Below are 25,467 nucleotides of genomic sequence, written 5' to 3' on the forward strand. Positions count from 1 at the left end.
TGCGTTTACACTGGAGTCTGATAAGAATCCCATAAATATATTACACTATATACATCCATTCATACATTAGTTATTGTTTTATTTTCACGTAAAAAAAAAACATTTTTAAGGTATTGTGACTTTTGTTTTGTAGTATTAGCGACTTACTTCCTCCCGGTCAACTTCCTTTGTTTTCACTTTACTGAAGTGTGCACGCAAGTGATGTCGAGGCCACATTGGGGCCACATTTTATTTTATTTTGTAGTAGAAGTTGACCGGGAAGAAGTCGCTACCTTTGTTTCCACTTTATCAAAGTGCGCATGCAAGTGACATTGGGGCCACATTGGGGCCACATTGGGCCTGTGTGCGTTTACACTGGAGTCTGATACGAATCCAATAAATATATTACACTATATACATCCATTCATACATTAGTTATTGTTTTATTTTCAAATAAAAAAACCACAAATTTGAAGGTGTTGTGACTTTTATTTTGTAGTATTAGCAACTTACTTCCTCCCGGTCAACTTCCTTCGTTTTCACTTTACTGAAGTGTGCACGCAAGTGATGTCGAGGCCACATTAGAGCCACATTTTATTTTATTTTGTAGTAGAAGTTGACCGGGAGGAAGTCGCTACCTTTGTTTCCACTTTATCAAAGTGCGCATGCAAGTGACATCGGGGCCACATTGGGGCCACATTGGGGCCACATTGGGGCCTGTGTGTGTTTACACTGGAGTCTGATAAGAATCCCATAAATATATTACACTATATACATCCATTCATACATTAGTTATTGTTTTATTTTCACGTAAATTTTAGGGTGTGGTGACTTTTATTTTGTAGCATTAGTGACTAACTTCCTCCTGGTCAACTTCCTTTGTTTCCACTTTACTGAAGTGTGCATGCAAGTGATGTCGAGGTCACATGGGGGCCACATTGGGGCCACATTGGGGCCTGTGTGTGTTTACACTGGAGTCTGATAAGAATCCCACTAATATAATAATAATAATAATAATAATAATAATGAATTACATTTGTAACGCACTTTACATTTGTTAAAATTAAAAGTGCTACAAAGTATAAAAAAAAATAAAATAAAAAAAAAGGTTAAAAACAGAAAGTTAGAATATATAATAGAAAATAAAAATAGAAATAAAAACATGAAAACCACTAGATAAAACTTAGAAACATCAATAAAATATAAATAAAACGCACTGGATAAAACAGATAGCCAAGCAGTGCATTTAAAAACAAAAAGGCAGAGAAATTAGATAAAAGCTGTGCTAAAAAAGTGGGTTTTCAGTCCCTTCTTAAAAAAAGATACTTTTATTTACTTTCACTTTAAAAAACACTCATTTTTAAGGGGTTACGACTTTTATTTTATTTTGTGCGGTTGTAACTGAAAAATGTGCCAATTTGTTTTGTGGCAATGACTTATCATTGACGCCCCTGCTTATTTCACCACATTGGGGCCTGTGTGCGTTTACACTGGAGTCTGATAAGAATCCCATAAATATATGACACTATATACATCCATTCATACATTAGTTATTGTTTTATTTTCAGGGTAAAAAAAACACCAATTTTAACGTGTTGTGACTTTTATTTTGTAGTATTAGCGACTTACTTCCTCCCGGTCAACTTCCTTCGTTTTCACTTTATTGAAGTGTGCACGCAAGTGATGTCGAGGCCACATTGGAGCCACATTTTATTTTATTTTGTAGTAGAAGTTGACCGGGAGGAAGTCGCTACCTTTGTTTCCACTTTATCAAAGTGCGCATGCAAGTGACATTGGGGCCACATTGGGGCCACATTGGGGCCACATTGGGGCCTGTGTGCGTTTACCCTGGAGTCTGATAAGAATCCCATAAACATAATAATAATAATAATAATAATAATAATAATAATAATAATAATTTAATAATAATAAAAAATAAAAAAATAAAAATAATAATAATAATAATAATAATAATTAATTACATTTGTAACGCACTTTACATTTCTTTACATGTGCAACAAAGTATTAAAAAAATAAAAATAAAATAAAAATAAATAAATAAATAAAAATAAAGGTTAAAAATAGAAAGTTAGAATATATAATAGAAAAATTAAAATAGAAATAAAAACATGGCCTGCACTACATGGAGTGTGTGTCATAATAATGATGTTGATGTACAAAGGCAAAATAAAAAATAAAAACTGTATTTATCTGAATACTTCTGGGCCTAACAGGAGAGTTTAGTTCCAAAGTGTGGTATGTTTGAGCCACACCCCGGTCAGTCTAAGGTAGGTCTAGTGGACATGGTAGATAGCCAAGAAGACTGCAGACAATGGTAATGCAGAAGACAAGAGAGGTAAAGTGTGTGTGTGTGTGGTGATGTCAGCTCCCTACCTCGCACGTAGAGGTTGGCCGGCGACGAGTAGCGCACCCCTTGAGAATTGGTGGCCACGCACTCGTACTTCCCTTGGTCCGTCTCCTCGCTGTTCTCGATCTGCAAGGCTCCTGTGGGGAAGACGACCACACATTTACACTTTAGTCATTTTTTTTGAAGACGCTTCCTCCAGCATTCGACTGTCTTTTTTTTTTCCAGTGTGGTGTACAAACACCCAGAAGCGGTGAAGTTGTCACGTTGTGTAAATGGTAAATAAAAAGAGAATCCTTTTCAACTTATATTCAATTGAATAGACTGCAAAGACAAGATTATTTTTTGCAAATAATCATGAACTTAGAATGTAATGGCAGCAACACATTGCAAAAAAAAAGGGCATTTTTACCACTGTGTTACATGGCCTTTCCTTTTAACAACACTCAGTAAAGGTTTGACACATTTTTGAAGTGGAATTCTTTCCCCATTCTTGCTTGATGTACAGCTTAAGTTGTTCCCTTCTCATATGTTAGCATTCATATTGCACCACGCATTTTTAATGGCGTCGTCTTGCTGAAATAAGCAGGGGCGTCCATGGTAACGTTGCTCGGATGGCAACACGTGTCGCTCCAAAAGCTGTATGTACCTTTCAGCATTAATGGTGCCTTCACAGATGTGTAAGTTACCCATGTCTTGGGCACTAATACACCCCCATACCATCACACATGCTGCCTTTTTACACTTTCACCCTAGAACAGTCCGGAAGGTTCCTTTTCCTCTTTGTTCCAGAGGACACGACGTCCACAGTTTCCAAAAAACAATTTGAAATGTGGACTTATCACACTTTTCCACTTTTGCATCAATCCATCTTAGATGAGCTGTTTCCGGGTGTTGTTGATAAATGGCTTCGCATTCGTTTTAATTCGTTTTAACATGCACTTACAGACGTAGCGACCGACTGTAGTTACTGAGAGTGGTTTTCTGAAGTACTCCCGAGCCCATGTGGTGATATCCTTTACACACTGATGTCGCGTATTGCCTGAGGGATCGAATGTCACGGGCATTCAATGTGGGTTTTCAACCTTTCTCCAGATTCTCGGAACCTTTTGACGATATTACGGAGCCTAGATGGTGAAATCCCTAAATTCCTTGCAATAGCTTGGTTGATAAATGTGGTTCTTAAACAATTTGCTCAGGCATTTGTTGACAAAGTGGTGACCATTTTTACCACTGTGTTACATGGCCTTTCCTTTTAACAAGACTCAGTAAAGGTTTGGGAACTGAGGAGACACATTTTTGAAGTGGAATTATTTCCCATTCTTGCTTGATGTACAGCTTAAGTTGTCCCTTCTCATATGTTAGCATTCATATTGCACCACACATTTTTAATGGCGTCGTCTTGCTGAAATAAGCAGGGGCGTCCATGGTAACGTTGCTCGGGTGGCAACACGTGTCGCTCCAAAACCTGTATGTACCTTTCGGCATTAATGGTGCCTTCACAGATGTGTAAGTTACCCATGTCTTGGGCACTAATACACCCCCATACCATCACACATGCTGCCTTTTTACACTTTCACCCTAGAACAGTCCGGAAGGTTCCTTTTCCTCTTTGTTCCAGAGGACACGACGTCCGCAGTTTCCAAAAAACAATTTGAAATGTGGACTTATCACACTTTTCCACTTTTGCATCAGTCCATCTTAGATGAGCTGTTTCCGGGTGTTGTTGATAAATGGCTTCGCATTCGTTTTAATTCGTTTTAACATGCACTTACAGACGTAGCGACCGACTGTAGTTACTGAGAGTGGTTTTCTGAAGTACTCCCGAGCCCATGTGGTGATATCCTTTACACACTGATGTCGCGTATTGCCTGAGGGATCGAATGTCACGGGCATTCAATGTTGGTTTTCAACCTTTCTCCAGATTCTCGGAACCTTTTGACGATATTACGGAGCGTAGATGGTGAAATCCCTAAATTCCTTGCAATAGCTTGGTTGATAAATGTGGTTGTTAAACAATTTGCTCAGGCATTTGTTGACAAAGTGGTGACCATTTTTACCACTGTGTTACATGGCCTTTCCTTTTAACAACACTCAGTAAAAGTTTGGGAACTGAGGAGACACATTTTTGAAGTGGAATTCTTTCCCCATTCTTGCTTGATGTACAGCTTAAGTTGTTCCCTTCTCATATGTTAGCATTCATATTGCACCACACATTTTTAATGGCGTCGTCTTGCTGAAATAAGCAGGGGCGTCCATGGTAACGTCGCTCGGGTGGCAACACGTGTCGCTCCAAAAGCTGTATGTACCTTTCAGCATTAATGGTGCCTTCACAGATGTGTAAGTTACCCATGTCTTGGCCACTAATACACCCCCATACCATCACACATGCTGCCTTTTTACACTTTGCGCCTAGAACAGTCCGGAAGGTTCCTTTTCCTCTTTATTCCAGAGGACACGACGTCCACAGTTTCCAAAAAACAATTTGAAATGTGGACTTATCACACTTTTCCACTTTTGCATCAGTCCATCTTAGATGAGCTGTTTCCGGGTGTTGTTGATAAATGGCTTCGCATTCGTTTTAATTCGTTTTAACATGCACTTACAGATGTAGCAACCAACTGTAGTCTACTGAGAGTGGTTTTCTGAAGTACTCCCGAGCCCACGTGGTGATATCCTTTACACACTGATGTCGCGTATTGCCTGAGGGATCGAATGTCACGGGCATTCAATGTTGGTTTTCAACCTTTCTCCAGATTCTCTGAACCTTTTGATGATATTACGGAGCGTATATGTTGAAATCCCTAAATTCCTTGCAATAGCTTGGTTGATAAATGTGGTTCTTAAACAATTTGCTCAGGCATTTGTTGACAAAGTGGTGACCATTTTTACCACTGTGTTACATGGCCTTTCCTTTTAACAACCCTCAGTAAAAGTTTGGGAACTGAGGAGACACATTTTTGAAGTGGAATTCTTTCCCATTCTTGCTTGATGTACAGCTTAAGTCGTCCCTTCTCATATGTTAGCATTCATATTGCACCACACATTTTTAATGGCGTCGTCTTGCTGAAATAAGCAGGGGCGTCCATGGTAACGTTGCTCGGGTGGCAACACGTGTCGCTCCAAAACCTGTATGTACCTTTCGGCATTAATGGTGCCTTCACAGATGTGTAAGTTACCCATGTTTTGGCCACTAATACACCCCCATACCATCACGCATGCTGCCTTTTTACACTTTCGCCCTAGAACAGTCCGGAAGGTTCCTTTTCCTCTTTGTTCCAGAGAACACGACGTCCGCAGTTTCCAAAAAACAATTTGAAATGTGGACTTATCACACTTTTCCACTTTTGCATCAGTCCATCTTAGATGAGCTGTTTCCGGGTGTTGTTGATAAATGGCTTCGCATTCGTTTTAATTCGTTTTAACATGCACTTACAGATGTAGCGACCGACTGTAGTCTACTGAGAGTGGTTTTCTGAAGTACTCCCGAGCCCATGTGGTGATATCCTTTACACACTGATGTCGCGTATTGCCTGAGGGATCGAATGTCACGGGCATTCAATGTTGGTTTTCAACCTTTCTCCAGATTCTCGGAACCTTTTGACGATATTACGGAGCGTAGATGGTGAAATCCCTAAATTCCTTGCAATAGCTTGGTTGATAAATGTGGTTCTTAAACAATTTGCTCAGGCATTTGTTGACAAAGTGGTGACCATTTTTACCACTGTGTTACATGGCCTTTCCTTTTAACAACCCTCAGTAAAAGTTTGGGAACTGAGGAGACACATTTTTGAAGTGGAATTCTTTCCCCATTCTTGCTTGATGTACAGCTTAAGTTTTCCCTTCTCATATGTTAGCATTCATATTGCACCACGCATTTTTAATGGCGTCGTCTTGCTGAAATAAGCAGGGGCGTCCATGGTAACGTTGCTCGGGTGGCAACACGTGTCGCTCCAAAAGCTGTATGTACCTTTCAGCATTAATGGCGCCTTCACAGATGTGTAAGTTACCCATGTCTTGGCCACTAATACACCCCCATACCATCACACATGCTGCCTTTTTACACTTTCACCCTAGAACAATCCGGAAGGTTCCTTTTCCTCTTTGTTCCAGAGGACACGATGTCCACAGTTTCCAAAAAACAATTTGAAATGTGGACTTATCACACTTTTCCACTTTTGCATCAGTCCATCTTAGATGAGCTGTTTCCGGGTGTTGTTGATAAATGGCTTCGCATTCGTTTTAATTCGTTTTAACATGCACTTACAGATGTAGCGACCGACTGTAGTTACTGAGAGTGGTTTTCTGAAGTACTCCCGAGCCCACGTGGTGATATCCTTTACACACTGATGTCGCGTATTGCCTGAGGGATCGAATGTCACGGGCATTCAATGTTGGTTGTCAACCTTTCTCCAGATTCTCGGAACCTTTTGACGATATTACGGAGCGTAGATGGTGAAATACCTAAATTCCTTGCAATAGCTTGGTTGATAAATGTGGTTCTTAAACAATTTGCTCAGGCATTTGTTGACAAAGTGGTGACCATTTTTACCACTGTGTTACATGGCCTTTCCTTTTAACAAGACTCAGTAAAAGTTTGGGAACTGAGGAGACACATTTTTAAAGTGGAATTATTTCCCATTCTTGCTTGATGTACAGCTTAAGTTGTTCCCTTCTCATATGTTAGCATTCATATTGCACCACACATTTTTAATGGCGTCGTCTTGCTGAAATAAGCAGGGGCGTCCATGGTAACGTTGCTCGGGTGGCAACACGTGTCGCTCCAAAAGCTGTATGTACCTTTCAGCATTAATGGTGCCTTCACAGATGTGTAAGTTACCCATGTCTTGGCCACTAATACACCCCCATACCATCACACATGCTGCCTTTTTACACTTTCACCCTAGAACAGTCCGGAAGGTTCCTTTTCCTCTTTGTTCCAGAGGACACGATGTCCACAGTTTCCAAAAAACAATTTGAAATGTGGACTTATCACACTTTTCCACTTTTGCATCAGTCCATCTTAGATGAGCGGTTTCCGGGTGTTGTTGATAAATGGCTTCGCATTCGTTTTAGTTCGTTTTAACATGCACTTACAGATGTAGCGACCGACTGTAGTTACTGAGAGCGGTTTTCTGAAGTACTCCCGAGCCCATGTGGTGATATCCTTTACACACTGATGTCGCGTATTGCCTGAGGGATCGAATGTCACGGGCATTCAATGTTGGTTGTCAACCTTTCTCCAGATTCTCGGAACCTTTTGACGATATTACGGAGCGTAGATGGTGAAATCCCTAAATTCCTTGCAATAGCTTGGTTGATAAATGTTGTTCTTAAACAATTTGCTCAGGCATTTGTTGACAAAGTGGTGACCTTCGCCACCGTCCTTGTTTGTGAACGACTGAGCATTTCATGGAAGCTGCTTTTATACCTGTGGAGGTCGCCCTCCAGGGGGTTCCTCGGACCACCAAACATGGCCACAAGAGCCCCGGATCAGGGTTACAACACTGTTTTATTTTTCAATAAAGTCTCTCTTGCTTTCCAGCAATAGTTTTTGTCCGTCTCCAACAACTCTCCCTTCCCGGCTGCGGCCTTTTAACGGAGCGACGGGTGATTAGATAACCAGGCCCAGGTGGGCCATCTACGCACCTCTCGCTGATCCTGGCACACCCCACTTCGCTGCAGGTCCGCAGGCCACGCCCCCCCTCCACAATACCCGATCATGGCACCCACCTGTTCCCAATTAGCCCGCTCAGCTGCGGGATGTTCCAAATAAGTCTCTCGGTCTTTTATGCCACTTGTGCCAGCTTTTTTGAAACACGTTGCAGGCATCAAATTCCAAATGAGCTAATATTTGCAAAAAAACAACAACAAAATTGACCAGTTCCAACGTTAAATATCTTGTCTTTGCAGTCTATTCCATTGAATATACCAACCCCGTTTCCATATGAGTTGGGAAATAGATGTAAATATAAACAAAATACAATGATTTGCAAATCCTTTTCAACCCATATTCAATTGAATATGCTACAAAGACAACATATTTGATGTTCAAACTCATAAACTTTTGCAAATAATAATTAACTTTAGAATTTCAAGGCTGCAACACGTGACAAAGTAGTTGGGAAAGGGCATGTTCACCACTGTGTTACATGGCCTTTCCTTTTAACAACACTCAGTAAAGGTTTGGGAACTGAGGAGACACATTTTTGAAGCTTCTCAGGTGGAATTATTTCCCATTCTTGCTTGATGTACAGCTTAAGTTGTTCAACAGTCCGGGGGGGTCTCCGTTGTGCTATTTTAGGCTTCACACATTTTCAATGGGAGACAGGTCTGGACTGCAGGCGGGCCAGAAAAGTACCCGCACTCTTTTACTATGAAGCCACGTTGATGTAACACGTGGCTTGGCATTGCTCTTGCTGAAATAAGCAGGGGCGTCCATGGTAACGTTGCTTGGATGACATCCAAAAGCTGTATGTACCTTTCAGCATTAATGGTGCCTTCACAGATGTGTAAGTTACCCATGTCTTGGGCACTAATACACCCCCATACCATCACACATGCGCCTATAACAATCCGGATGGTTCTTTTCCTCTTTAGACGTCCACAGTTTCCAAAAACAATTTGAAATGTGGACTCGTCAGACCACGGAACACTTTTCCACTTTGTATCAGTCCATCTTAGATGAGCTCAGGGCCCAAGCGAAGCCGACGGCGTTTCTGGGTGTTGTTGATAAACAGGTTTTCGCCTCGCATAGGAGAGTTTTAACTTGCACTTACAGATGTAGCGACCGACTGTAGTTACTGACAGTGGGTTTCTGAAGTGTTCCCGAGCCCATGTGGTGATATCCTTTACACACCGATGTGGCGTGTTGATGCAGTACAGCCTGAGGGATGGAAGGTCACGGGGCTTAGCTGCTTACGTGCAGTGATTTCTCCAGATTCTCTGAACCCTTTGATGATATTACGGAGCGTAGATGGTGAAATCTCTAAATTCCTTGGTTGAGAAAGGTTGTTCTTAAACTGTTCAAAAAATTTACTCACGCATTTGTGGACAAAGTGGTGACCCTCGCCCCGTCCTTGTTTGTGAATGACTGAGCATTTCATGGAATGTTTTGTTGTGGCGCACTTTTTGATGCACCCAACAACACCCGTCATGCTCGCCTGCTCACCTTCCATCCTCCCAGACTACAAGTGTGCCCAACATTTCTCAGGTGTTCTTTTCTTCTGTTGGGTTTAAAGGCGTCTATTCTTACCGCCGCCGCGTGTGTGTGTGTGTGTGTGTGTGTGTGTGTGTGTGTGTGTGTGTGTTCCCTCACGCTAACGGGCCTTTTTGAATTACCGGCAAAAATATTTCCTTTTTTTTTGTTCTTGCAGTCTGTTGTGTCACATTCATCTCATCCGCAACAGACTTTGACATGAAGCCTGAGGAGCGAGTACAAAACCAAGGTTTACACTCTGCTGCATTGCGCTGAGCACACACCAAAAAAGGCAGGATTCAAAACACACACACACACACACACACACACACACACACATTCTTGTATGTGTTACTTTCTTGAGGTTTGAGAAAAAAGCCTCCCTCTTTAGGACCAGCCTTTCTAGATATATAAAGAAGTGTATTTACAACATTAATAATATATACATACTATGCACATATAAAAAAAGCTTGTTGTGAAAAATGAGTTCGGAATTTCACAAGAAAAATGTCACAATTTCACAAGAAAAACGTAGAATTTTGGCAGTGTTGTAATAAAAGTCGTAATTTTACTCAACACAAGTCAAAATGTTACAAGACAAACTGAACATTTGTGCAATATTATGATAAACTTTGGAATTTTATTCAATAACAGTCGCAATTTTACAAGAAAAGCTTAAAATGTTGGCAATTTTATGAAAAGAGTCGTAATTTTACTCGACAAAAGTCGCAATTTTATATAAGAAAACTTTACAATTTTGGCAATATTAAAATAATAATCGGATTTTTACTTGGCAAAATGATGACAAAAGTCATCATTTTACTCAAAAAATGTCACTATTTTACAAGAACAACAAAAAAAATGGCAATATTGTGATAAAAGTCAGAATTTTACATGACAAATGTCACCATTTTGCATTAAAAAGTAATAATTTTACATTAAAAAAGTAATAATTTTACGAGAAAATATTGCAATATTACAGAAACAGAAAAAATATGAGAAATTGTTCCCAATTTTATAAGAAAAAAGTCAACACATTGTGAGAAAAAGACTGATTTTAGTAATTTTTGTAATCTTTGGTTTGTAGTTAGTTTTTAATTTTCATTATTTACTTACCCACGCTTAAACACACACACACACACACACACACACACACACACACACACACACACACACACACACACACACACACACACACACACACACACACACACACACACACACACACACACACACACACACACACACACACACACACACGGTTGTGTTTGTTACCTTTCTAGATATATAAAGAAGTGTATTTACAACATTAATAATATATACATACTATGCACATATAAAAAAGCTTGTTGTGAAAAATGAGTCGGAATTTCACAAGAAAAATGTCACAATTTCACAAGAAAAACGAACAATTTTGGCGGCGTTATGATAAGTCGGCATTTTACTCAACGCAAGTCAAAATTTTACAAGAAAAACTGAACATGTGTGCAATATTATGATAAAAATTAGAATTTTACTCAATAAAAGTCGCAATTTACCAAAAAAAGCTTAAAATTTTTGGCAATTTTATGAAAAGAGTCGTAATTTTACTCGACAAAAATCACAGTTTTATAACAAAATTTAAAAAAATGTTGGCAATATTATAATAATAATCGCAATTTTTACTTGGCAAAATGATGACAAAAGTCATCATTTTACTCAAAAAATGTCACTATTTTACAAGAACAACAAAAAAAATTGGCAATATTGTGATAAATGTCAGAATTTTATATGACAAATGTCACCGTTTTGCATTAAAAAGTAGTCATTTTACATTAAAAAAGTAATATTATAAATGCAATATTACAGAAACCGAAAAATATGAGAAATTGTTCCAATTTTTATAAGAAAAAGTCGACACATTGTAAAAAAAAGACTGTTTTTAGTAATTTTGTAAGATTTTGTTTGTAATTAGTTTTTTATTTTCATTATTTACTTACACACGCTTAAACACGCACGCACGCACGCACGCACGCACGCACGCACGCACGCACACACACACACACACACACACACACTTGTATTTGTTACCTTCTTGAGACCTGAGAGAAAAATGCCTCCCTCTTTAGGACCAGCCTTTCTAGATATATAAAGAAGTGTATTTACAACATTAATAATATATACATACTATGCACATATAAAAAAAGCTTGTTGTGAAAAATGAGTTGGAATTTCACAAGAAAAAGGTCACAATTTCACAAGAAAAACGTAGAATTTTGGCAGTGTTGTAATAAAAGTCGTAATTTTACTCAACGCAAGTCAAAATTTGACAAGACAAACTGAACATTTGTGCAATATTATGATAAAAGTTGGAATTTTACTCAATAACAGTCACAATTTCACAAGAAAAGCGTAAAATGTTGGCAATTTTATGGAAAGAGTCGTCATTTTGCCCGACAAAAGTCACAATTTTATAAGAAAACTTAAAAATGTCGGCAATATTATAATAATAATCGTAATTTTTACTACTCAAAAAATTTCACTATTTTACAAGAGCAAAAAAATTGGCAATATTGTGATAAATGTCAGAATTTTACATGACTAATGTCACCATTTTGCATTAAAAATTAATAATTTTACATTAAAAAAAGTAATAATTTTACGAGAAAATATTGCATTATTACAAAAACAGAAGGAAAATGAGAAATTAGTCCCAATTTTATAAGAAAAAAGTCGACACATTGTTTGTAATTAGTTTTTAATTTTCATTATTTACTTACACACACACACACACACAAAATGTTGGCAATTTTATGAAAAGAGTCCTAATTTTACTCGACAAAAGTCGCAATTTTATATAAGAAAACTTTACAATTTTGGCAATATTAAAATAATAATCGGAATTTTACTTGGCAAAATGATGACAAAAGTCATCATTTTACTAAATAAATGTCACTTTTTTACAACAACAACAAAAATATTGGCAATATTGTGATAAAAGTCAGAATTTTACATGACAAATGTCACCATTTTGCATTAAAAAGTAATAATTTTACATTAAAAAAGTAATAATTTTACGAGAAAATATTGCAATATTACAGAATCAGAAAAAATATGAGAAATTGTTCCAATTTTTATAAGAAAGAGTCGACACATTGTGAGAAAAAGACTGATTTTAGTCATTTTTGTAATCTTTGGTTTGTAATTAGTTTTTAATTTTCATTATTTACTTACCCACGCTTAAACACACACACTTACCCACGCTTAAACACACACACACACACACACACACACACACACACACACACACACACACACACACACACACACACACACACACACACACACACACACACACACACACACACACACACACACACACACACACACACACACACACACACACACACACTTGTATTTGTTACCTTCTTGAGACCAGCCTTTCTAGATATATAAAGAAGTGTATTTACAACATTAATAATATATACATACTATGCAAATATAAAAAAGCTTGTTGTGAAAAATGAGTTGGAATTTCACAAGAAAAAGGTCAACATTTCACAAGAAAAACGTAGAATTTTGGCAGTGTTGTAATAAAAGTCGGAATTTTACTCAACGCAAGTCAAAATTTGACAATAAAAACTGAACAATTGTGCAATATTATGATAAAAGTTGGAATTTTACTCAACAGTCACAATTTGACAAGAAAAGCGTAAAATGTTGGCAATTTTATGAAAAGAGTCGTCATTTTTCTCGACAAAAGTCACAATTTTATAAGAAAACTTAAAAATGTTGGCAATATTATAATAGTAATCGCAATTTTTACTTGGCAAAATTATGACAAAAGTCATCATTTTACTCAAAAAATGTCACTATTTTACAAGAACAACAAAAAAATTGGCAATATTGTGATAAATGTCAGAATTTTATATGACAAATGTCACCATTTTGCATTAAAAAGTAGTAATTTTACATTAAAAAGTAATAATTTTATGAGAAAATATTGCAATATTACAGAAACAGAAAAAATATGAGAAATTGTTCCAAATTTTATAAGAAAAAAGTCAACACATTGTGAGAAAAAGACTGACTTTAGTAATTTTTGTAATCTTTGGTTTGTAATTAGTTTTTAAATTTTCATTATTTACTCACACACACACACACACACACACACACACACACACACACACACACACACACACACACACACACACACACACACACACACACACACACACACATTGTTGTATTTGTTACCTTTCTAGATATATAAAGAAGTGTATTTACAACATTAATAATATATACATACTATGCACATATAAAAAAGCTTGTTGTGAAAAATGAGTTGCAATTTCACAAGAAAAAGGTCACAATTTCACAAGAAAAAGGTCACAATTTCACAAGAAAAACGTAGAATTTTGGCGGTGTTTTAATAAAAGTCGTCGTTTTACTCATCGCAAGTCAAAATTTGACAATAAAAACTGAACAATTGTGCAATATTATGATAAAAGTTGGAATTTTACTCAATAACGGTCACAGTTTTACAAGAAAAGCTTAAAATGTTGGCAATTTGATTAAAAGAGTCGTAATTTCACTGGACAAAAGTCACAATTTTAAAAGAAAACTTTAAAATGTTGGCAATATTATAATAATAATCGCAATTTCACTTGGCAAAATGATGACAAAAGTCATCATTTTACTCAAAAAATGTCACTATTTTACAAGAACAACAAAAAAATTGGCAATATTGCGATAAATGTCAGAATTTGATATGACAAAAGTCACCGTTTTGCATTAAAAAGTAATAGTTTTACATTAAAAAAGTAATATTACGAGAAAATATTGCAATATTACAGAAACAGAAAAATATGAGAAATTGTTCCTAATTTTATAAGAAAAAAGTTGACACATTGTAAAAAAAAGACTGATTTTAGTAATTTTTGTAATTAGTTTTTAATTTTCATTATTTACTTACACACGCTTAAACACACACACACACACACACGCTTAAACACACACACACACACACACACACACACACACACACACACACACACACACACACACACACACACACACACACACACACACACACACACACACACACGAGAAAAATGCCTCCCTCTTTAGGACCAGCCTTTCTAGATATATAAAGAAGTGTATTTACAACATTAATAATATATACATACTATGCACATATAAAAAAGCTTGTTGTGAAAAATGAGTTGGAATTTCACAAGAAAAAGGTCACAATTTCACAAGAAAAAGGTCACAGTTTCACAAGAAAAACGAAACATTTTGGCGACGATATAAGTCGGCATTTTACTCAACGCAAGTCAAAATTTTACAAGAAAAACTGAACATGTGTGCAATATTATGATAAAAGTTAGAATTTTACTCAATAAAAGTCGCAATTTACCAAAAAAAGCTTTACATTTTTGGCAATTTTATGAAAAGAGTCGTAATTTTACTCGACAAAAATCACAATTTTATATGAAAACTTAATAATGTTGGCAATATTATAATAATAATCGCAATTTTTACTTGGCAAAATGATGACAAAAGTCATCATTTTACTCAAACAATGTCACTATTTTACAAGAACAACAAAACAATTGGCAATATTGTGATAAATGTCAGAATTTTATATGACAAATGTCACCATTTTACATTAAAAAAGTAATTTTACGAGAAAATATTGCAATATTACAGAAACAGAAAAATATGAGAAATTGTTCCTAATTTTATAAGAAAAAAGTCGACACGTTGTAAAAAAAGACTGCTTTTAGTAATTTTTTTAATATTTTGTTTGTAATTAGTTTTTAATTTTCATTATTTACTTACACACGCTTAAACACACACACACACACACACACACACACACACACACACACACACACACACACACACACACACACACACACACACACACACACACACACACACACACACAGTTGTGTTTGTTACCTTTCTAGATATATAAAGAAGTGTATTTACAACATTAATAATATATACATACTAAGCACATATAAGAAAGCTTGTTGTGAAAAATGAGTTGGAATTTCACAAGAAAAAGGTCACAATTTCACAAGAAAAACGTAGAATTTTGGAGGTGTTTTAATAAAAGTCGTCGTTTTACTCATCGCAAGTCAAAATTTGACAATAAAAACTGAACAATTGTGCAATATTATGATAAAAGTTGGAATTTTACTCAATAACAGTCGCAATTTTACAAGAAACGCTTAAAATGTTGGCAATTTTATGAAAAGAGTCGTAATATCACTGGACAAAAGTCACAATTTTAAAAGAAAACTTTAAAATGTTGGCAATATTATAAGAATAATCGCAATTTTACTTGGCAAAATGATGACAAAAGTCATAATTTTACTCAAACAATGTCACTATTTTACAAGAACAAGAAAAAAATTGGTAATATTGTGATAAAAGTCTGAATTTTACATGACAAATGTCACCATTTTGCATTAAAAAGTAATAATTTTACATTAAAAAAGTAATAATTTTACAATAAAATATTGCAATATTACAGAAACAGAAAAAATATGAGAAATTGTTCAAAATTTTATAAGAAAGAAGTCAACACATTGTGAGAAAAAGACTGCTTTTAGTTATTTTTGTAATCTTTGGTTTGTAGTTAGTTTTTAATTTTCACTATGTACTTACACACGCTTAAACACACACACACACACACACACACACACACACACACACACACACACACACACACACACACACACACACACACACACTGTTGTGTTTGTTACCTTTCTAGATATATAAAGAAGTGTATTTACAACATTAATAATATATACATACTATGCAAATATAAACAAAGCTTGTTGTGAAAAATGAGTCGGAATTTCACAAGAAAAAGGTCACAATTTCACAAGAAAAATGTAGAATTTTGGCAGTATTGTAATAAAAGTCGTATTTTTACTCAACGCAAGTCAAAATTTGACAAGAAAAACTGAACATTTGTGCAATATTATGATAAAAGTTGGAATTTTACTCAATAACAGTCGCAGTTTTACAAGAAAAGTGTAAAATGTTGGCAATTTTATTAAAAGAGTCGTAATTTCACTGGACAAAAGTTACAATTTTATAAGAAAACTTTAAAATATTGGCAATATTATAATAATAATCTGAATTTATGACAAAAGTCATCATTTTACTCAAAAAATGTCACTATTTTACAAGAATAGTCAGAAATGTATGTGACAAATGTCAGCATTTTGCATTAAAAAGTAGTCATTTTACATTAAAAAAGTAATAATTTTAGGAGAAAATATTGCAATATTACAGAAACAGAAAAATATGAGAAATTGTTCCTAATTTTATAAGAAAAAAAGTCGACATATTGTGAGGAAAAGACTGCTTTTAGTAATTTTTGTAATATTTTGTTTGTAATTTTTAATTTTCATTATTTACTTACACACACACACACACACACACACACACACACACACACACACACACACACACACACACACACACACACACATTAAAGCAACAAAAAAAACCTGACTTTGGAGCAATGTTCACGTATTTTAGTGTTGTGGCTCTCTATTAGATGCAATGTTATTGGGACCATGATTTCGGTCGTAACTTGTTCATACCTTCTCATTTGGAACATACTTTTCCTTCTTTTAATCCTTTCAAGAAGGCAGGATTCAAAACTCGCTTACACACACACACACAACACACACACACACACACACACACACACACACACACACACACTTGGTTGATGATGCACAGAGAGAACAAAAGGTAGAGAGACAGTCATGCTCCACAATGTGTATTCTCTCATATTGAGGGCCATTAAGGGCCCGGGGCTGCTTAAATATATCTCTACTTTACTGCCAGAATATCTTCAACATTCATTAAAGCTCGCCTGAGAGGTGACCTTTAACCTTCTGCCCTAATAAAGTCATAATTGTCACCACTGCAAGGTGATTTATTTTGTGCACACTTTCCAATATACAGTTTGGGAAAGGTTAATTTGTTTTTATTTTTATGGGCAGATATAATCTTCCTGGGAGGTTCCAATTAAAATTGGTGGTTATTACTATTTTCATTAATACTTTTAATCAACGCTATTTATTACGACAACATGACAATGGTTTAAATTGTACAGTCTATTATACAGCATTATTCACATGTGAATAATATAAATACAGTCTATTATACAGCATTATTCACATGTGAATAACAAATACAGTCTATTATACAGCATTATTCACATGTGAATAATATAAATACAGTCTATTATACAGCATTATTCACATGTGAATAATATAAATACAGTCTATTATACAGGATTATTCACATGTGAATAACATAAATACAGACTATTATTCTGCATTATTCACATGTAAATAATATAAATACAGTCTATTATACATTTAAGTACAGTCAAAAGGGAACATATGCATTATACAGTCTGATGGCTGTCGGTATTTAATATAATAACAGCATTTAATGATTAATATTATTCAAATGAAGACTGTTCATAAATGACGGTAGAATAAGCACACATGTGATTGGTAAATCAGAGTGTAATGACCTGGAATGACACATTATGTGTGGTGTTGGAGCTATCCCACTTTTTGTGTGGCTGTAAACGCATCACTGGCTAAATGTGGTGTTCAAGTGAGAAAGAGCGAGCGGGTGCTGTTGATATAACAGATGACAAAGTTGCTTTTGGTCTGGTTTTATGGCAGAAAATGACCAGTTTTGCTAGTTAGACATTTATTTTACCAATGCTTTGCTCGTGTGTTTACAAAGAGTTTTGCTCAATAAAGTGATGGATGGAATTCATGTCCTCCTTAAAGCGTCTCGACAGACGTTACAATAATTGAACAGTGGTGACCAAAACTGTTTTTTTCTGCACACCCTAAAGGGAATGTTGGTCTAGAGCCATAAAAAGTTTACAACCCTCCCAAATATATTATACTATATACATCCAATCATACATATAACTACTTTAATTCACTTTAACGCTAACAAAAACCACTAATTTAAAGCTATTGCGACTTTTATTTTATTTTGTAGTAATAACGACTTCCTCCCGGTCAACTTCCTTCGTTTTCACTCATGGAAGAGTGCATGCAAGTGACGTCGAGGCCACATTGGGGCCACAATGGGGCAAAATTGGGGTCACAATGGGGCCAAATTGGAGCCACAATTGGGCCAAATTGGAGCCACAATGGGGCCTGATTGGGGCCAAAAAATAAATCTGATTTGGTCCACTTTGGCCTGCAGTGTGAACGCAGTCAAAGTGGCTAAACGATAAAAAAAACCACACATTTTAAGCTCTTGCGACTTTTATTTTATTTTGTAGTAGTAGTGACTTCCTCCCGGTCAATTTCCTTTGTTTTCACTCATGGAAGTGTGCATGCAAGTGACGTCGAGGCCAAATTGGAGCCACAATGGGGCCAAATTGGAGCCACAATGGGGCCAAATTGGAGCCACAATGGGGCCAAATTGGGGCCACAATAGGGCCAAATTGGGGCCACAATGGGGCCAAATTGGAGCCACAATTGGGCCAAATTGGGGCCACAATAGGGCCAAATTGGAGCCACAATGGGGCCAAATTGGGGCCACAATAGGGCCAAATTGGAGCCACAATGGGGCCAAATTGGGGCCACAATGGGGCCAAATTGGGGCCACAATGGGGCCAAATTGGAGCCACAATTGGGCCAAATTGGAGCCACAATGGGGCCTGATTTGGGCCAAAAAACAAATCTGATTTGGTCCACTTTGGCCTGTAGTGTGAACGCAGTCAAAGTGGCTAAACGCTAAAAAACCCCCACTAATTTCAAGGTGTTACGACTTTTGTTTTATTTTGTAGTAGTAGCAACTTCCTCCCGGTCAACTTCCTTTGTTTTCACTCATAAAAGTGTGCATGCAAGTGATGTCGAGGCCACATTGGGGCCACATTGAGGCCACATTGGGGTCACATTGGGGCACATTCTATTGCTAATTGGGGTTTATTTAATTCAGCTTGTTCCTTCGCCAGTTGCTGGATTATTATTGTGCGCTTACTCTCTCCAAGCAGTTGTGTTTAGCATCTCCTATGCCTGAATATTTTTTTTTTTTACATTTCAATCGTACTACCCGAGTTTTCCCTTATAAAAGGGCCTGATACCTGCACGCCGCCTGTCATCTCTGCATCCCGGGGTCCAGGCCAAAAACGCAAAAATGACAAGTTCAAAATATTATTATTATTATTATTTTTTTAAGTATTTTTTCATGGTTCCAGGGTTTATTATCGTTGTCATTCTGTCGGTGAACGGAATTACGTTTTTCATACTCGACAACAGTGCAAGGATAATAATACAAAATAAAATGACTATGAATAAACAAAATTAATATAAACAAATAAACGCAATTGGGATCGTTTTTTAATGTCTTGCGGTGTTGGCCAGAGCAGGAAGAGTTGTATTTTTCAAACATATAACACAAATTTATGAATATTATTCCGTATTTCGTACAAGCTACATTTATATAAAAATACAAACATATATTTTTAGAATAAAGTATATAAAGTAGATAGTACGTCGATTGGAAGGTATTGTTTTAAGGCTGTTCTTTATACTGTACACTTTGTGGTGGATTATTTTAAGGAATTTTTAGTTAATTTAATCTAATCATTTATATATTTTTTATAATTTGCAGTATTTTTTATTTTATTTTCATTTTTATTATTACAATTTTCCATTACTGTATGATATATCAATACATGGAATGTATTTAATAATACACACAATTAATGTATAGGGTATTATTTTACAATACACACTTGTTATTGTGATTATTATAATTAATACAAACCCCCAAAAGCAGTGAAGTTGTCACGTTTTGTAAATGGTAAATAAAAAGAGAATACAACAAATCCTTTTCAACTTATATTCAATTGAATAGACTACAAAGACAATATATTTAACCTTCGAACTGGAAAACTTCATTATTTTTTGCAAATATTAGCTCATTTGGAATTTGATGGCTGCAACATGTTCAAAAAAAGCTGGCACAGGTGGCAAAAAATACTGAGAAAGTTGAGGAATGCTCGTCAAACACTTATTTGGAACATCCCACAGGTTAAAAGGCTAATTGGGAACAGGTGGGTGCCATGATTGGGTATAAAAGCAGCTTCCAAACAAGGACGGGGCGAGGGTCACCACTTTGTCAACAAATGCGTGAGCAAATTGTTTAAGAACAACATTTCTCAACAAGGAATTTAGGGATTTCACCATCTACGCTCCGTAATATCATCAAAAGGCTCAGAGAATCTGGAGAAATCACTGCACGTAAGCCATGATATTACCCACTTTGGATCCCTCAGGCGGTACTGCATCAAAAAGCGACATCAGTGTGTAAAGGATATCACCACATGGGCTCAGGAACACTCCAGAAACCCACTGTCAGTAACTACAGTTGGTCACTACATCCCTAAGTGCAAGTTAAAACTCTACCATGCAAAGCCAAAGCCATTTATCAACAACACCCGCTAGGCTTGAGCTCATCTAAGATGGACTGATGCAAAGTGGAAAAGTGGAAAAAACATTTCACATTGTTTTTGGAAACTGTGGACGTCAACAAAGAGGAAAAGAACCATCCGGACTGTTTTAGGCGCAAAGTGTTAAAAGGCAGCATGTGTGATGGTATGGGGGTGTATTAGTGGCCAAGACATGGGTAACTTACACATCTGTGAAGGCACCATTAATGCTGAAAGGTACATACATGTTTTTGAGCAACATATGTTGTCATCCGAGCAACGTTACCATGGACGCCCCTGCTTATTTCAGCAAGTTACAACACGGACACTCCGGACGAAAGTGTGCAGGTAGGAGATGATTTATTCGTCATAAATCATACACATGACAAAAGACAATAACAAAACAAAAGGAAAGCGTGCCGTTCGCACGAGAAGCTAAATAACAAAAACTTACTAGCAGAGGAATCATCGAACTCGGCAACCAGAATACTAACGTAACTTGTTGCGAATGCAAATAAGGAAGCCAGACCGAGTGTGGCGAGCAACGTGAATAAATATCTCTCTGATTAGTGCTCAACAGCAGGTGAACGTGCCGAACACTAATCAGAGGCAGGTGAAACCAGTTAATACCCATGGTGACCAAAACAAACCCCCCAAGTGCACAAAACAACTAAGGAAGTCCAAAACTAACAGAATATAACTAAACAAAACATGATCCGACCATGGATCATGACAATCATAGCAAATTATGCAAATTGTGCCATTGTCAGCATGTCTGTGATGTGGGTGTAATTTTTGTATATATCACAGATATACCCGTGAACAGACATCTACAAAATGTGCAAATATTAAGAGGACAGTGGCGGCTTTTAAGAAGAGAATGTCATGTTAGATTCAGCCTCTTTAGTCAGCGACATGGAGGGACAGAAGTAGTCTCTAAACACGAGTACATTCTATAATAACACCGGAAGAAGATGCTACATTTGTTGCTAGTTGTTTTTCATTTGAAAAAAAGTCATTAAATATCTTGAAACACTTGAAAAAGTACAATGTACAAGAAGCAGCAACAATTAAAAATGTGGCAAAATGATAAAAAAAAAAATATGTTAATACTAATTCATAATAACAGATTAGTTTTAAATGTATGCATACATTTGTTGAGCTTTTTTTAAGGAAAATTAAATTATCATAGCAAATTATGCAAATTACACCATTGTCTGGAGTGTTGTCAGCATGTCTGTGATGTGGGTGGGGATTTGTATATATCACAGATATACCTGCGGACAACCATCTAAAAAATGTGCAAATATTAAGAGGACAGTGGCGGCTTTTAAGAAGAAAAAGTCATGCTAGCTTCAGCCTCTTTAGTCAGTGACATGGAGGGACAGAAGTAGTCTCTAAACACGACTACATTCTATAATAACACCAGAAGAAGATGCTACATTTGTTGCTAGTTGTTTTTAATTTGAAAAAAAGTCATTAAATATCTTGAAACACTTGAAAACATCTCAACAAAGTACAATGTACAAAAAGCAAAAACAATTGAAAATATGGCAAACTAATAAAAAAATATATGTTAATACTAATTCATAATAACAGATTAGTTTTAAATGTATGTATACATTTTTTTTTAGCTTTTTGAAGAAAATCATATCATCATAGCAAATTATGCAAATTTCGCCATTGTCAGCATGTCTGTGATGTGGGTGTGATTTTTATATATATCACAGAAATACCCGCGGACAGACATCTATAAAATGTGCAAATATAAAGAGGATAGTGGCGGCTTTTAAGAAGGAAAAAGTCATGCTCACTTCAGCCTCTTTAGTCAGTGACATGGAGGGACAGAAGTAGTCTCTAAACACGAGTACATTCTATAATAACACCGGAAGAAGATGATTCATTTATTGCTAGTTGTTTTTCATTTGAAAAAAAGTCATTAAATATCTTGAAACACATGAAAAAGTACAATGTAAAAGAAGCAGCAACAATTGAAAATGTGGCAAAATGATAAAAAAAATGTTAATACTAATTCATAATAACAGATTGGTTTTAAATGTATGTTTACATTTGTGTAGTTTTTTTAAGGAAAATTATATCATCATAGCAAATTATGCAAATTACATCATTGTCTGGAGTGTTGTCAGCATGTCTGTGATGTGGGTGGGATTTATATATATATCGCAGATATACCTGCGGACAGCCATCTACAAATTGTGCAAATATTAAGAGGACAGTGGCGGCTTTTAAGAAGAAAAAGTCACGTTAGATTCAGCCTCTTTAGTCAGCGACATGGAGGGACAGAAGTAGTCTCTAAACACGACTACATTCTATAATAACACCGGAAGAAGATGCTACATTTGTTGCTAGTTGTTTTTCATTTGAAAAAAGTCATTACAAGTCTGGAAACACTTGAAAATATCTCAACCAAGTATAATGTACAAGAAGCAGCAACAATTGTGGTAAAACGATACAAAATATATGTTAATACTAATTCATAATAACATATTAGTTTTAAATGTACGTAAACATTTTTTGAACTTTTTTTTGAGGAAAATTATATCATAGCAAATTATGCAAATGTTGCCATTGTCTACAGCATTGTCAGCATGTCTGTGATGTGGGTGTGATTTTTGTATACATCACAGATATACCCGTGGACAGACATCTACAAAATGTGCAAACATTAAGAGGACAGTGGCGGCTTTTAAGAAGAAAAAGTCATTCTCACTTCAGTCTCTTTAGTCAGTGACATGGAGGGACAGAAGTAGTCTCTAAACACGACTACATTCTATAATAACACCAGAAGAAGATGCTACATTTGTTGCTAGTTGTTTTTCATTTGAAAAACGTCATTAAATATCTTGAAACACATGAAAAAGTACAATGTAAAAGAAGCAGCAACAATGGAAAATGTGGCAAATTGATAAAAAAATGTTAATACTAATTCATAATAACGGATTAGTTTTAAATGTATGTATACATTTGTGTAGTTTTTTTAAGGAAAATTCTATCATCATAGCAAATTATGCAAATTACACCATTGTCTGGAGTGTTGTCAGCATGTCTGTGATATGGGTGTGATTTATAAATATATCGTAGATATACCTGCGGACAGCCATCTACAAATTGTCCAAATATTAAGAGGACAGTGGCGGCTTTTAAGAAGAGAAAGTAATGCTAGCTTCAGCCTCTTTAGTCAGCGACATGGAGGGACAGAAGTAGTCTTTAAACACGACTACATTCTATAATAACACCAGAAGAAGATGCTACATTTGTTGCTAGTTGTTTTTCATTTATTTAAAAAAAAGTCATTAAAAGTCTGGAAACACTTGAAAAAAATCTCAAAGTACAATGTACAAAAAGCAACAACAATTGAAAATATGGCAAACTAATAAAAAAATATATGTTAATACTAATTCTTAATAACAGATTAGTTTTAAATGTATGTATACATTTTTTTTTAGCTTTTTTTAAAGAAAATCATATCATCATAGCAAATTATGCAAATTTCACCATTGTCAGCATGTCTGTGATGTGGGTGTATTTTAATATATATCCCAGATATACCCGCGGACAGCCATCTATAAAATGTGCTAATATTAAGAGGACCGTGGCGGCTTTTAAGAAGAGAATGTCATGTTAGATTCAGCCTCTTTAGTCAGCGACATGGAGGGACAGAAGTAGTCTCTAAACACGACTACATTCTATAATAACACCGGAAGAAGATGCTACATTTGTTGCTAGTTGTTTTTCATTTGAAAAAAAGTCATTAAATATCTTGAAACACATGAAAAAGTACAATGTAAAAGAAGCAGCAACAATTGAAAATGTGGCAAAATGATAAAAAAAATGTTAATACTAATTCATAATAACGGATTAGTTTTAAATGTATGTTTACATTTGTGTAGTTTTTTTAAGGAAAATTATATCATCATAGCAAATTATGCAAATTACACCATTGTCTGGAGTGTTGTCAGCATGTCTGTGATGTGGGTGTATTTTTATATATATCACAGATATACCCGCGGACAGACATCTATAAATTGTGCAAATATAAAGAGGACAGTGGCGGCTTTTAAGAAGGAAAAAGTCATGCTCACTTCAGCCTCTTTAGTCAGCGACATGGAGGGACAGAAGTAGTCTCTAAACACGACTACATTCTATAATAACACCAGAAGAAGATGCTACATTTGTTGCTAGTTGTTTTTCATTTGAAAAAAGTCATTAAATATCTTGAAACACTTGAAAAAGTACAATGTACAAGAAGCAGCAACAATTGAAAATGTGGCAAAATAATAAAAAAAATGTTAATACTAATTCATAATAACGGACTAGTTTTAAATGTATGTATACATTTGTGTAGTTTTTTTAAGGAAAATTCTATCATCATAGCAAATTATGCAAATGACACCATTGTCTGGAGTG

General features: G+C 35.8%; 1 protein-coding gene across 5 annotated transcripts in view; it reads right to left on the reverse strand.

Moving 5' to 3' along the window:
• Positions 1-25,467, reverse strand: part of LOC133618410 (receptor-type tyrosine-protein phosphatase S-like) — a 425,684-nt gene that overhangs the window by 173,574 nt on the left and 226,643 nt on the right. For all 5 annotated transcript variants that reach the window (XR_012050994.1, XM_061978745.2, XM_061978743.2 and 2 more), the window contains exon 6: positions 2,374-2,484. Coding sequence is in view for 4 of the 5 variants with exons in the window: in XM_061978745.2 (XP_061834729.1) it covers positions 2,374-2,484 (111 nt within the window). In the remaining variant the exon portion in view is untranslated. The remainder of the gene's footprint in view (positions 1-2,373; positions 2,485-25,467) is intronic.

The sequence above is a fragment of the Nerophis lumbriciformis genome, linkage group LG19 (assembly GCF_033978685.3).
Source record: "Nerophis lumbriciformis linkage group LG19, RoL_Nlum_v2.1, whole genome shotgun sequence".
NCBI lineage: Eukaryota > Metazoa > Chordata > Actinopteri > Syngnathiformes > Syngnathidae > Nerophis > Nerophis lumbriciformis.